Raw genomic sequence first — 15,776 nt, 5'->3', positions numbered from 1 at the left:
AGTCTAATTTGAGTCTAATAACTCAAATTAGATAAGACACTAATATCTAATTAAGTGGAAAATATATCAAACCCCAAACAGTAGAAAGTTTTTCCAAGGAAATTGAGAACAACTTTTTTTCAAAGCTGCTGGAGATCCGAAGAGTAAGGAAGAGACCAACCTCTGAACAGTATGGTGATCACCACTAAAAGCAATGCACTGGGGACTTGGAAGGTGTGCGGGTCACGATTTTACAATCTGACTTTCCTTCAGGTTGTTGTTCTGTGTTTACACATGTATGGGGATGCCTATAAAGGTCCGAAGGGGGACTGGTTCTCTGGTGGTTGTAAACTGCCTAACATGGGTGGAGGGAGGTGAACCATACTCCTTTTCTTCAAGAGTACCAAATGCTCAAATCTGCAGTCACCTTTCTGAACTGGGAAATATGATTTTTAAATATTTTAGGTTATTAAAAATTGGAGCATGACAACTGGTGAATGTACTTTGGTGCTTAAGCACTTGACTACAATGTGCAAGGTCTTGAGGGTTCATTCCCCAAAAGTGTCTGAGCGTGTTGTCTGTGTGTATGTGTGTATTAGGTGGGGAAGAGGAGTTTTCAGAAAATCTACTGAAGCAATTTATCATCTTTGAAAAGATGAAATTCAAATCTGTTCCTTAAAGACTAAAAGTTGTCATTTAGAAAATAATTCCTAATTTCTATCACTGTTTTATTAAATAACTGGGCCTCTTAATGTGTAACAATTGAGGAAATTTTACTAGAGAAAAATGGTCTTCTATATTGAAATAACATTACCAATATTCTGAAATCCTTGAACCTTTCATGATTTACATAATAAACAACCTTCAGTTTACATCCATTTTCTTGCTTTTTATTGTGATAAAAACACAAATCTGCCACTCTATCTGCTGTGTTAAAATACGATTCAGTATTAGTATGTTTACACTGCTACACACAAGTTTTTAAAACTAGTTAGCATACAGAAGCCAAGGAACAACACATAAATTTCCAATCTAATTAATATTTCTGAGCCAGTAAGGTGGCTCAGCAGGAAAAAAACCTAGCACTTGTTGTCAGGCATGATCAAACCTGAGTTTGGGAGAAGTGCAGAGCCCATGCCTGCAAGTTATCCTTGGACCAGCATGTATACCTCATGGCATACCCTCTATCCCCAGTAAACAAAGGGAAAGGTAACAAGAAAAAAGAAATTAAACAGATAACAATGTTGTACTTACTAAATATTAATTGTTATAAAGATAACACTGATTTTTTAAATACAAATACTTACCTAACAAAGTATGTGATGTTTCTAAAAATATTATTTTATTTTAAAACCATTTAAGACTGATTAGGCTAAAACATTTTTTTTTTTTTTTTTTTTATTAACTTGAGTATTTCTTATATACATTTCAAGTGTTATTCCCTTTCCCGGTTTCCGGGCAAACATTCCCCTCCCCGCTTCCCTTCCTTATGGGTGTTCCCCTCCCAACCCTCCCCCCATTGCCGCCCTCCCCCCATAGTCTAGTTCACTGGGGGTTCAGTCTTAGGCTAAAACATTTTTAATCTCAGTATGAGTTCTTACATTAGTTGTAGCCAACATGTTCTCTGGATCAATTAGAGTACGAAGAAGCCCCATTAGTTGAACAGCACCTCCTAGCTCAGGGTCAGTATCACAAATCATTTGTTCAATCACCACGTTAATGAGAAGTATATCCTGAAAGAAAATAAAAGCAGAGCATAGAATGGCTTTTTAGAAGTTTTTCTGTTTTTCCAAAGTTCTGAAAATATTTAGAGTGAACACACACACACAAACACAGAGAGAGACAGAGGGGGGTGGCGGTGGGGTCCAGGCAGGCTGTTCACTGTTAGCATTCTAGGTTTTAGCTCCAGTATAAATCAAGAGGTTGATCAAACATTTGACCACAGAATATGTGACCCTAAAGCCTTTCATTTTAATCTTTAAACAGAAACCTCTTCCTAGAAAAAGGACTAGCAGTAACTTAACAAGCAACTTTCCACAAGATCTGAGGACAGTGTCATAAAGTGACTTAATACTAAGTTTGTTATGCAAGTTTGTATTCTTAGCGTATGTGTAAATGAAAGCCTTTGTGTGTGTGTGTGTGTGTGTGTGTGTGTGTGTGTGTGTGTATGTGTGTGTGTGTGTGTAAATCATGGGGTCAATGAATAATGTCTGTTTTCCACCTTTATATGGTTTCTGGGGATAGAACCCTCCAAAAAACAAATATCCCAAACAAAACAAAAAACATTACATTACATACTTTAGTAGTATGGTTACATTAATATACTTCTAAAAAGTTTTTTTGAGGTGGGTTCCCATGGGTCTTACTCTACAAACTATGTTAGAAATTGTAGGTTGGCCTTGAACTTGTGGCAACCCTTCTATTTCAATCCCAAGAAATGTTGAGGTATGAGACACAATGCCCAAAATATTACTTTTTGCTTCCCAGAACTAAGGTTGAGTGGCTGACAATTGCTTGTAATTGTAGATTCAAAGGATCTAATGATTTCTCTTGGTCCCACAGTGGTACACTACTTGACACATATAGACAAACTTTAAACAAGTATCAAAAAGCAACAAACACATTACCCCTGCCCAACCAAGAAACATGGGGAACAACCAAGACAGACAGAAAGTAAAAATGTTAACAGACACTAAGACAAAATATGTAAAACTATAATATACCTAGCTGGTCACTGTATACATGCCTTTAATCCCAGCACTCTGGAGGCAGAGGCAGGCTGATCTATACCTTCAGCTAAATGTTTACTTTGTTCTGGCTAGATTTAAGAGCAGATTTTAAAATATTTTTATAGTGGGAAGATAAATTTATTATTCAACTTTAAGTCTATTTACAAATAGGAAATGAGTAAGTAAAAACAATATAAGGTTTGCACATTTCCTTAGAGATTAAAATGTCCTATATTAAAAAAAAATAAGATTCTGGTAATTTTTTTTGTAACTGTAAGCACTTCTTCATGCAGCGTCGTTACTCACATCATCACTCTGCTGGGCTTCTTGCATCACAAATTCTCGTACCATAGATGGACTAAATTCTACCAGATAAGAAAATATATCTGTAGCAGCTGATCTGACTTGCAAATCATCCATGCCCTGGTAACAGGAAAACCAGGTTAGAGACTGATAACAAAGGTTATCCCTGCATTCCCTCTCCTCTCTCAAACCCATGAATAACCTCTCAGATTCCTAGATTAAAAAAGAACTTCAAGGGCTCGAGAGATGGCTCGCTCAGTGGTTAAGAGCACTGACTGCTCTTCCTAGAGGTCCTGAGTTCAATTCTCAGCAACTACATGGTGGCTCATCTGTAATGAGATCTGATGCCCTCTTCTGTTGGGTCTGAAGACAGCTACAGTGTACTTATATATATTAAATAAATCTTTAAAAAAAAAAAAAAGAACTTCAATTTATAATTCATTTCCCTTCTCTAAACAGATTTATTACTTACCAATTTTTGGATTACCAAACTGAATCAAAATAACTTTTTCTTCCTTTCTTTCTATAAAAGTTATCATTTGGGAGCAGCTCAGTACTAATTTTAATGAGTTTTGCCATCCAAAAGAAATAGTTTATACATAAGAGTCAGCGCGGAGCTGAATAGTGGTGTACACCTGTAATCCACTGGCACAGGTACACACGCAGCATATGCTCACGTAAATATACATATATGAAGAAACAAAACACTTAGTTTAAAATGAATACATAAAGTTATTATTTAAATTTTCATATGAACATCTATGAATTAAATCCATGTAACTGAAATCAGAGAACTATAGCCTACTCTCATATTGAAGCTTTGGCCCTTGGTTCAGTACTTTCTCACTCTACTAAGTGGACTGGAAAGCGAGGACAACTGACTCACCCAATTCTAAGAAACAGTGTCACTCAAGCAAAGACAATAGTCTTTGAAAAACCGACACAAATACTGATGGTATAATTCTGGTAACTGAAATCATTCTTGTGGTGACTCAGTATCAGATCAATGACTAAATGCTAAGCTAACATTATGTAAGCATTTTACCATCCAAAATATGAATACATGACAAATTTACAGCTTCAAAAGTACAAAAGAAACAATAATTACCATTACAATTTCAAGAGCTGGAAGAATTCCCAATTTTGCCAAGGTTTTGAAAAAAGCATCCCTGTTCTGAGGTTGCAATGTCTGAGAAAATGCACAAAATTCTTTGAAGAAATTAACCTGAAAAGCAGAATAAAGTGAGAAGTCAGTAAACGGGAACATACCAAGCACACTGTAAGATTAGCTACAGAATTCATCATTCTGAAGGCTCTTAACTTTCCACATATCCTAGTTCCTCAAAATCTACATTTAAAAAATATATTAGAAGCTAATCTGAGCATAATTGTCTTATACTATATACATTCCCAGCACTGAGGATTGAGGGGGAAGCATCAGTAATTTGAGACCGACCTGGACAACAGTTGAGAAACTGTGTCTCTTTAAAAACAAAGCACAGGGTAGACCAGATGGCTCAGAGGGTAGTCACTTGCTATTAATTCCTAGAACCTACATGATAGAGGTCAACTCTCACAAGTTGTCCCCTGAGTTCCACTCATGCATGTGCACACCACTCCTCCAACTGTAAAAATATAAGTATGTGTAATATATATATATATATGCACACACATGTATATACACACATATATGCATGTGTGAATACACACATATACAAAACAACAAAACTCTAGTATCACATTAAAAGTAAACTTAGCTTTATTTCTCAAACATTAATCTGTTCTAAACATAATATAAGAATGTCATATAAAGGCATTTGCATAAAAAACCATCTTACAAAAAACACTGTCTGGGTTAAGCACAGCAGAGTTTTAAATACTGACAAGAACAAATGATTCTCTACTTCAAAATACTAATTTTACAACCAGAAAACTTAGTTGTCCACTTAATAACTACCAAAGATAATTTAAAAAAATTTTTAATTTATTTTTGGTTTTACAAGACGAGTGCTTTTCTGTATAGCCGTGTCCTGGAACTCACTCTGTAGACCATGCTGGTCTTAAACTCAGAGATTTGACTGTACCTGCCTCTGAAGTGCTGGGATTTAAGGTGTGCACCATCATGCCCAGCCAACACCAATTTTAATTATCTTGTACTATTTTGTAAAATCCACAATTTGATTACATTTCAAAGAAGGCAACATCTGGTTAACAATAACTGTTACTTTCCCCTCTAAAAGCAAAGCCAAGCCAACTTGATGACTCCTAAGACCTCTTCAAAAGTCTAAACACTTCTAAGGAACCAAATGATTTACCATTCATTTATTGAACAAGTATTTTCCTTCTCTATTATGTAAATACTTACCAATATATAAAGCATTCAAATTTCCCTGAGGGACAATGAATCACATACTATCTCAGAGAGGTTTCTGAAACGTAAAAACAAGTTTTAGAAACAAGGAACTTACCAGTTCGCGCCGTTTATCATCATCTGTAGCCTCATCTGTTAATTGTGCAAAAACTTCAGACAAAAATTTCTCATCTTCCTGCATGAGAAGAAATAGTGCTATGAAATATCATCAGAAGTATAGTTTTATTATGCATATGCCCTATACAAAGTATGGCAGAGACCAAAATTGAAAAGCGTTTTCTGTATGAAACCTGACGTGTGAGAACAGGTAACTGCTGCTTCAGTTACCTTCAGTTACCTGTTAACACACACTTAACTAGAAATACCACCACAGGACTAGGTGGTTAACACATACTTAACTAGAAATACCACCACAGGACTAGAACTGCTGCTTCAGTCACCTGTTAACACATACTTAATACATACTGTTAACACACACTTAACTAGAAATACCACCACAGGACTAGGCCGGACAAGCAGGAGCTCCAGAGGTAGACAGTGAAGCCATTTACTTTTTATTTGGAGAACTTTTCTAACTCAATTTTTATTTACTATTAATGTGAACACAACTCAAATCTGAGGATCTCACTGTCAGTTCGTACAGTACCAGAACAGAGGGAAGAGCAGGACGGGGCACACGCATAGCAGTGATGAGAGCAGGACTCTGGCAGCAGGTACCAAGTCTTCAACATGGGAGAACTCACAGAGCACTTCAGTCTACGGACAAGGCTAACCTAGTGACAAATCACTGCGGCCACTGCACTGCAATGACTTGATCTATCCATCTCTGTCTTTTCATGACAGGTGTTAATTTCTCTAAGTGCTCATTAAAAGAATATAGAGAGCATACGGGCAAACCCACAGCCTTGTGCATGCTAGGCAAGTAATCTACCACTGACCTACAGCTCCAGACCTAGTAGGTATGTATGTATGTATGTGTGTGTGTGTGTGTGTGTGTGTGTGTGTGTGTGTATTTTTTTACTTTTTATTTTCATCATAAAATGAATTCTGATGATTTTTAATATAAATTTGTATGTCTAAAATATAGGAGTGATATTTATAACTATGTTTGTTTTAGTTAGACAGGTGATTTTCTTCAGTTTACCTATATTTTTCATAATAAAAAATATGAAGTAAGATTATATAATGTTGAAATTCACTTTAGATATTTGCTAAAAAACAACTATTGAAATTATAGTGCTTTTCATTATATTCTCAAAACCCTTCCCTGTGAAATGTAATTTCTATTAATTTAAGTTAATTAACATGTTCTAAAATACTTCTAATAGTAATATTTCTGATAGATAGTAAAATCAAATCACCAGATAAAAAAGATGTATTTCAAGAACCGGTCCTTTAAAACACGGGCTCATTAACTAGGGGTCTTAAACTGCCTCTGAAGTAAGGTAAGGGAGTATCTGTTCACATACTGATTTCTCTGCCCTTGTATCTTTTTTTCAATTGGACAAGGCATTGTAATGCTTATGTCATGAATCGCAAGTTAATCATTTAGTCTCTGCCTTGTCAATATTAACTGTTCACCCAATGGCTGGGCAGAAAAAAGAATAGGGCTGTACATCTGCCTGCTGGGAGAAGGTGAGAGAGAAAGACGGGGAGGGGGAAGAGGGAGATCCAGATTGATCAGGAGGAGGAAGGGAGTTCATGAGAGTTCAACTGTGTCACTTTTATCTTATAAAGACAAAAACTTTTAAGACTCACAGAAAACTACGTGATCTAAAGTGATAATGTTAATGACTTAGAGAAGGAAGGAATTAGGAAAAAGCATTCCAGCTATAAGCGCATCAGTTCGAGAACTGAACTACATGCAAATACTGTGGACATTTTGGCTGTGGACATTTAACTGCTCAGGTATTAAGGTGAAGTCTGAAAGTAAGTCTTGGTCTATATGTTGTTATTGGGAACCTGCTACGATAAAGAAATACAGCATCCATATTAATTTACCACATATTTATATTAAAGATAATATTTAGACATATTTAAGGACAAAGTCAGAAAGGTTGAAAGTACCACAGAAAGCATCAGTGGGAAGTACTCAAAGACAAAGTATAAGGAGATAAATAGGGTTTTCAGTCTGATTCACAATGGTACTTCTTTATATATTCATCGAATCCTTTTAAACATGTATTATGGCTTGATACGTTTAGAGAAAAAGCATAATTTAAACCCACTTCTATGAAATATAATTTCTATTATTTCAAGTGGCTTGTTCTAAAAATATAATTGTAGTATCTGTTAAGTTTGTATTCTCCCATTCATATCCTCTATAATTTGTTTTCTTCTCATGTTTCTCCTAAATTTTCATTCTTTCCTCTTAGGGATGTTTTTTACCTTTTCAGAACATTTTCAAAGGAGAAAAGTTCCAATGCCTTAATAAATGCAATATTTTCCCTAAATTCTCTGACACAACTCCACTTATGAGGTGACCACCAAAAGTGCAAGAACTATCCATAAACACAATCTGGAATATACTCCCTAGGAGAGTGATGAGTCCTGGTCTATCTTTCCAGTTTATAGCATCATTTTCTGACTCATTAAGCTACAGAGCATTATGTCCCAGGGTACGTTATTAGAGAGCATATAACTGACACGGTTTGTAGCTGGAATGCTTTTTCTTAATTCCTTCCTTCTCTAAGTCATTAACATTATCACTTTAGATCACTTAGTTTTCTGTAAGTCTTAAAAGTTTTTGTCTTTATAAGATATAAGTGACACAGTATTGTGGGTACTTTTCTAGATAACAAAACCTGTGGAGAAGCAGTTCTAAATCAGGGCAGGGATATAGCTTGGAGTGTTTGATCCTTAGCACCACAAACAAAACTATGAACAAAACAGAAGTCTAAATCAAATTCTTTTCTTTATTGTAATGTAAAAGTAGGTAGAGCAAACAAAGGATGGCCAGTTTTTACAACACTATTTTGAAGCTGCCAAGTCCAATTTTAGATTCCAGGAGATAGGTTATTTGAAGCTAGTGAGTGGCAGAAATGGAGTTAGGTATCTTGAAAATGGCTTTTAAAGTTACTTCTGGAACTGGTGGGAGGGCACACAGTGCAACTGCACTGAACAGGACTTTAACTCCCATCCTCCTCAGTGACTCACAAAGACTTATTCTAGGAATTCCTACAGCCTACTCTGGCCTCTATGAGCACTACACTCATGTGCACAAACCTCTATATAGACATACACACACACACACACACACACACACACACACACACACACACACACACACAGAGAGACAATAACATCTTAAAAAGTTCCTCGTGCATGTTCTTACATTAAGCATAAGAGCTGAGGAGAAGTGGGACCAGTCAATCTGGGAAGGAGCAAATCATAAGGAAATGGGTCTAACGCATTCCTTGGATGCAAGGACGAAACCCAACGTCAGTGTTTTAAAAGACACTTGAAAAAAACCTTATATATTCAACTAGAAAGCAAAATCAAAAGTAGGAATTTCTCAGGGCTAAAACCTCATTTTCTATAAACTATGAGGTGCAGGCCAGAGATTCTGATGGGTTGGCACTAAGTTCAACTCTTACCTGTGAACCTTAGGAATCTATGTGACATTTGATATGTCACATTTGAGACTGTTGTCCTCTATCATTTCTGGGAGAAAGAGAAATTTAAACCTCCCGTTTTGAAGTATTCTTACTTTGTAGCTGCTTTGTACAAAATAACCTTATTTTACTGGATGTTAGTAATTTAATTTACAAAATATGTTTGAAGTATATTTTTCAAATGTGGGCCCAGGGGTTTTTATTTGTAGCCCAAAATTTCACATTAAGAAAATTCTTATCCGCTGGGCAGTCGCGGCATATGTTTTCAATCTCAGCACTTAAATAGAGGCAGAGATAGGCAGATCTCTAAGTTCAAGGTTAGCCTGGTCTACAGAGTGAGTTTCAGGATAGCCAGGGCTACATAGAGAAACCCTGTCTTGAAAAACTGAAAAAGAAAACAGAAAGTTCTTATATTCCTATTATGAGCTGAGTACTACAATACATATCAGGAACTCATAACCATGCTAGTGCAATGGTTCTCAACCTATGGGTCTCAAGCCTGGGGGCAGGGAGGTTGTCAATGACTTTTTTATACAGGTCACATATCAGATATGCTGCATATCAGATATTTAATATATGATTCACAACAGTAGCAAAAGTACAGTTATGAAGTGGCAACAAAAATAATGTTGAATTGAGGGTCACTCTAACATGAGAACAGTCTTAGAGGGTCTTAGAGGGAGGTCGAGACAAGACTACTGCACTAGTGCATTCATATATGTATATATGGAACAGTTAAGATTGTCTTCCTGGGAGAAAGAGAAACGTAATTAACCTTCTTGTTTTGAAAGTGATTTTATCCTGTAGCAGCTTTGTATGCATTTTCATTTCATATACACACACATATAATATTAATACACATATATGGATATGTGTGTACATATATATTATATATATACATATACAATGTATATATGTTTACATAACTTACTTAAACTACTTTTCAGATAACTAACTATTCTTTATATGTACTTTTGTTTTACCTCATTTTGGTTCAATGAGATACAATGTATTCAATCTCACCTTGCTTAACTCATACAACATATTAAAACCCACTTAAAAAAAAGATACAGGTATACAAACAACATAGCTGTAATGATATTTGGAAACCTCTAGTATCTAAACATTCCTTCATAGAAGCCTTGGAAGTGGGCTTTAGAAAATAAGCGTTCAGCACTCACATGTGCCAGCACATTCATACATGCATGATATGCATGTGGGTACACAGGTACAATTAAAAATAATAGAAATCAATTTTAGAGGGGAAAAAGAGCTTTCAAAGACAACTGGCTACAGTCTTAATTTTTTCTTCCTCCTACACTATTGGAACTAAATTTTAAGTGTCACTGTAGGCATGTAAAAGATAATTAAGTGGTATATCCTAGAAAAACATCAGGTAGTTTATTATTACTAACATTTCATGGATCATAAATAAAATTTCTTGGCTAGGTATGGTAGCACAAGCCTTTAATCCCAGCACTCAGAAGGCAGAGGCAGGTGGATCACTAAGAATTCAAGTCTACATAGTGAATTTCAGGCCGGCCAAACGTACTAGTGAGACCCATTCAACTCAACAATAAACAAACAAACAAACAAACAAACAAAAAACCAAACCAAAATTAAATGATAAAATTTATTAAAAATAAATTTCTTTTATGCTTTGCTTTATATCACAGATTTACATATAATTTTAAATATGTAAAGTGACAAAATTTTATAAATATTTATAGGTTAGTTTACATAACTTATTTAAAGTATTTTTGGCAGCAGTGGGGACTGAATCAGAGCCTTACACATGATAGGCAAGATCTCACTACCATTCAGCTACATCTCTAGACCTTTTAAAAAAGTTGTGATTTACTGCTGTGGATCTGGAAACCCTTAAGTCAGGCAATCAACTGAAACCTCTGAGAGTCTGATGTCCTTTATCATACTCCACAGTATGAGTTTATTTCCAATTTCCTGAGCTTGATTTTTTTTTTTGTCTGTAAGTAAAATAGCATCCTGAAATGTGCAGTAGGTCACATGACTGAAATCATGGTGCTCAAGAAGCTCAGAGAGGAAAATGAGAGAGTTTAAGGCCAGCCAAACAACACAGAGAAGCCACAAAAATACCAGATTCCATTTACCGTAAAAAAACCTAATATATGTGTTTAACTTTCCTTACACCTATCACTTAAGAATAATGAAAAAGTGATACGTAGGGCCCAAGAGTGGTGGTACATGTGTGCAATCTCAGAAACTAGGGGTTATTCTTAGCTACATTATGAGTTCAAGGTTAGCCTGGGTTTCAGGAGACCCAGGACCAGTGAGATGGCTCAGTGGGTAAAGGCACTTGCTGCTAAGCCTAATAACCTAAGTTCAATCCTTGGGAGCCACATGTTGGAAGGATAGAACCAACTACTAAAAGCTGTCCTGACAGGCCCATCCACCAAGTATAGTATACACGCACATACATAATAAATGTAGTTAAGAAATAGAAAAGTACCTTATACTAATACATTATATTATATTATATATGATGTCAGTCATGCTTTCTACATTTGGTAGAACATTTAAATACAATAAATCTTTATCACCTGACTAAATTGTTAGAAAGAAAACACTTGAAAATAGTTGTGAAAAATAATTTACTTACCTGCAGCATGCTGACTATTTCAACTTTGTTGAAGAAAATAAAAGATGTAAGAGTAGAAAGGAAATTCTCTTCAAAAACAGATGGTGTAGGTAAAATGATGTCCTGAATGTATTGTACCCTGTAAGTCTGATGTATTTTTTGCCTTAGTTCCGAGTCTGTTATTGGTATAACTTCCTTAAACTTTGCAGTTTTAGTCAAGAATTCTCTATGTCTTTTTGGCTGGGCCAAAGCAGGATCATATTCAAGGCATCCCACGACATCCATGATACACTCATCAGAAAACATTACCTCAAAAAGAGTTGCCTTATTTAGGAATAAGATTCCTCTAATAATCTCATACAGCTGGTGTAAGCCTTCAGTGTTTTCTAGGTTCTCACAAGCCTGGAACAGCTGCAGCAGTTTTTTGATATAGCCTTCATTTTCCAAGGCCAGAGCCAGCTTTTCCCTACGGATAGGTGAGGAGAGAACTGAGGTAACTAAGTCAGCAATCTCTTCAAGTTTACTGAGTTCACATGTGGGCAGGTCAATTAGATGACTAGTTTCTGGCATTTCTTCAAATCGTTCTTCTTCTGATTCATCAATGAGGTCCTGTGTGACTTCTACTGATGGGTCCTTACCTTGAACCTAAAAACACCCAAGTAAAGCTGGTTATCTTAAAATACAAAGTAAATTAACATTGGAAATCAAACCACAAATCACTGACCACTGAATTTAAGTAAAAATACCTCGAAAACTGAGCACAGTGGTTCATCTCTAATCTCAGTGCTTGAGAGGCTGAGGCAGTAGAATCAGGAATTCAAGGCCAGTCTAGTTAAGAAAATGATATTCTCAGGGCTGGGGTAATGACTCAGTTGGTAAAACCTTTGCCAAGCAAGCCTGAAGACCTTAACTCAACTGGAGCCCCAGGAACCAACAATTCAGGACACAGCAGTGGGTCTATGTTTGTAATCCCACTGTGGGTGAGAAGACAAATACAGAGGAGAAATAACAACAGAGGGCAAAGGAATGGTTAGATGACAATGTAGTAAGAAACTCTATGCCACATCTCTAAGGCTAAGAGCAAGAAATAACACTGGTTCAATTATACCAGATGCCCGAAGGGACAAAACCTTATTATCAAGGCTATTTCTGCTTCTAGGACCTGGCAAAAAAAGCCTTGTAAACTCTGAGGGACACTGCTCTGAGATATCTCACCATACAAAGCAACGATGAACTGGAATAAATCTACTGACTCTTACACATTTTAGGTGCATTTACCACCTTACTATATAATACTATTGTACAACACTGACATTCTTGACTCAATATTTGTGTACATAAATTCTGTGATACTGATAATCAGATATATTAGAAATTAGAAATTTAAACTAAAGTTTTCTGAGGATGTAATGCTAAAAGAAAATGACTGACCTGGGAAAGACACAGATTTGTCAGGCACTGGCTTAACCTCTTTCATTTTTGAGACAGAGCCTCTCTTTGTAGTCCTGGCTGGTCTAGAACTTCAGTGTAGACCAGGGTAGCCTTGAATTCAGAGATCCAGTTGCCTCTGTCTCGCCAACACTAAGTAAATATTTGCGCTATGATTTCTGACCTTTTTTTAAAGCATTTTTATCCTTTCCTTTCCTAAGACAGAGTTTCACTGCAGATAGCTCTGGCTGTCCTGTAATCCACCTTGTAGACCAAGCTGACCTTGAACTCAGAGATCCACCTGTCTCTGCTCCAAGTCCTGGGATTAAAAGTATGCACCACCAAATCTACCTTGGGTAATTTTTAAGTTAAACAGTACTGACTTTAAAAAATCATTTTGTGTGTGTCTATTTTACAATGCACATAAGCAGTTCAGATGACAATGTGAAGGAGTCAATTCTATTCTTCCACTATGTGGAACTGAAAACAAGTAGGCCATGGGAATAGTTCTGAACAGGTACTCTAAGGTACAAATTGCAGTAAGTTAAAGGGAAAATAGCAGTGGAATTTTTTAAAAGTTTATACATGAATAATTAAGTGGGGAGTGGGCACCCCAGTGCCATGGGGTGTCTGTGAGAGGCCAAAGTGATTCCGTTTCCACTGGTGATCAGGCTTGCAAATAAATGCCATCTCATTGGCCCATGTTTTAATATGTCCACTCTACTTGGCTCCTTCAAATGTCTGGTATATTCATACTGCTTCTACTGTTTCTAAATGTAGATGCTTAGTTAATATATCCATTTAAAATTTGCTTTACAGGGCTAGAGAGATAAGTCAGTGGTTAAGAGCACTGAATGCTCTTTCAGAGGACCGTGGTTTCATTCCCATCCACATAATTTCTCACAACCATCTCCAACTCCAGGTAAAGGGATCCAACACTTTCTGCCCTTCTTAGGCACTGAAGGTCCATAGTGCACAGTCATACAGGTAGGAAAAACACTGATGCACATATGCCTGGGACACATATTATGACAGCGACTGCCAGCAATGGGCTGGATGGAGACATCTCAGCAGCTCACAGCAGCTCTTTGTAAAAAAATGTTGTCCCCATTTCTCCTAACCTTATCCCTGGACAACGACTGTATAGATTTCATTTGTATGTGACTGCTTTTCAGTTGGCCTTGGTGTGTATAATTATTCTATTATATCTGACTTTCCTACTTCTTTCTCCCTCTGCTCTCGTAAATTCTGTGAAACTAGATGTTCTTTAATATAATGATTCTAAAACAATTGGAAATTGAGGCATAGGGGGCACAGCACAGCCCTAATGGCCCAGGTACATGCTGTGTGTTCTCATCTTGGAAACAATGTAATAACCGCACAATAATAGTTCCTGATTAATGCTTGACTTGCAAAGAAAGTTTGAATTATTAGAAAATGAATTAGAGCCAACACTGGGACCCTCCAAAAGGAAAAAGTTATTGAAGTTAGGAAATAAGTTTTGCATAACATTTTTGAGTGGTTCCTGGATAAGGAAGTATAGAATACATAAAATTATAAACTAGTAAAACTAAGTCAAAATACTGGGACTCTTACGAGAGTCATTGTGTGCAATGTAAAGGAACAGAAAGCTAGCAGGGTTAACTTGATTCTTTCTGGCCACTGCCTAGCAGCTTTGTCCATGTCATTTATCATGAGAGTTTCACAGGAAAATGCAGGTAGCTGACCTCGGAGCTCTGAGCTCTGAAATATAAGTCAAAAATTAAAGTTTAAATAAGTTTTAATTATTATTATTATTATTTTGGCCACAAAATAATAGGGGAATAGGGGACTCTTGAAACTTTGGGGAACAATTGTAATTCTTAATTTTTGTGGGATGTGGTTATCCTTTTGATTTGGCAATGTTTATACAATGTCTTTTTTCTACCTGCTTTTGGATTATCAATAAAAGACTAGGGCAAGAGAAAGGCTAGAGAGAGAATGAGGGAGTGAGTGTGTGAGCAAGAGAGATCGAGTGAGAGAGCATGTGCGAGCATGTAAAACAAGTGGAGAGTGGAGAAAGAGTGAGGTTGTGTGTATGTGTGTGTGAGAGAGAGAAAGGAGAGAGAGCACACATGAGAAGAGCATGTGAAGAGAGAATGTGACGTGTGTATGAAGATTGTGTGTGTGAGGTATGTGTGAGGTGTGTATGAAGAGTGTGTATGAGAATGAAAGGGTAATGAACAGAGATGTGCATGAATGTGGGAGTTCAAGAAAAGCACAAAGATGAAAAGCAGAGTGCGCAGGAGAGAATGCAGATTGCGTGCAGACTCAACCTTCAGGCGAGAGAGAGAGAGAGAGAGAGAGAGAGAGAGAGAGAGAGAGAGAGAGGGAGACAGAGACAGACAGACACACACACACAGAATCTTTAAGCCTTGAAATTTGCCTGTCAGTTTGTGCCCAAAAAGTAGTCTGTGTATATTTATTATGCACCTTCCAGATATCCCTGCTTCCAGTTGAGAACTCTGATCCCATGTTGAGGCTGGACCCCAGCAAATACAAATCATAAAAAAAAAAAAAATTGTTTGACTTTTTCCCTGTGGAGATATACTGTGCAGGTCAGAGGATAACTTTTGCAAGCTTCTACATGTATTCGGGAGGCTGGGGTGGGGAGAGAGGGGTGGGTGAAACTAAGGTTGTCCGACTTGGTGGCAAGCACCTTTAACCTTCTGAGACACCTCACAGCCCTCGCCTGT

General features: G+C 36.8%; 1 protein-coding gene across 8 annotated transcripts in view; it reads right to left on the bottom strand.

Moving 5' to 3' along the window:
* Positions 1–15,776, bottom strand: part of Ppp4r3b (protein phosphatase 4, regulatory subunit 3B) — a 47,788-nt gene that overhangs the window by 20,318 nt on the left and 11,694 nt on the right. For 2 of the 8 annotated variants that reach the window (XR_015636756.1, XM_087583909.1), the window contains exons 1-6: positions 12,360–12,441; positions 11,635–12,258; positions 5,480–5,557; positions 4,120–4,236; positions 3,015–3,131; positions 1,581–1,712 (exon numbers count right to left, since the gene is read on the bottom strand). Coding sequence is in view for 5 of the 8 variants with exons in the window: in XM_087583909.1 (XP_087440035.1) it covers positions 1,581–1,712; positions 3,015–3,131; positions 4,120–4,236; positions 5,480–5,557; positions 11,635–12,183 (993 nt within the window). In the remaining 3 variants the exon portion in view is untranslated. 8 annotated transcript variants of the gene reach the window in all.

The sequence above is a fragment of the Rattus norvegicus genome, chromosome 14 (genome assembly GCF_021556685.1).
Source record: "Rattus norvegicus strain SHRSP/BbbUtx chromosome 14, alternate assembly SHRSP_T2T, whole genome shotgun sequence".
Taxonomy (NCBI): domain Eukaryota; kingdom Metazoa; phylum Chordata; class Mammalia; order Rodentia; family Muridae; genus Rattus; species Rattus norvegicus.
The sequence above is the reverse complement of the archived record's forward strand: the minus strand, read 5'-3'. Positions and strand labels throughout refer to the sequence as shown.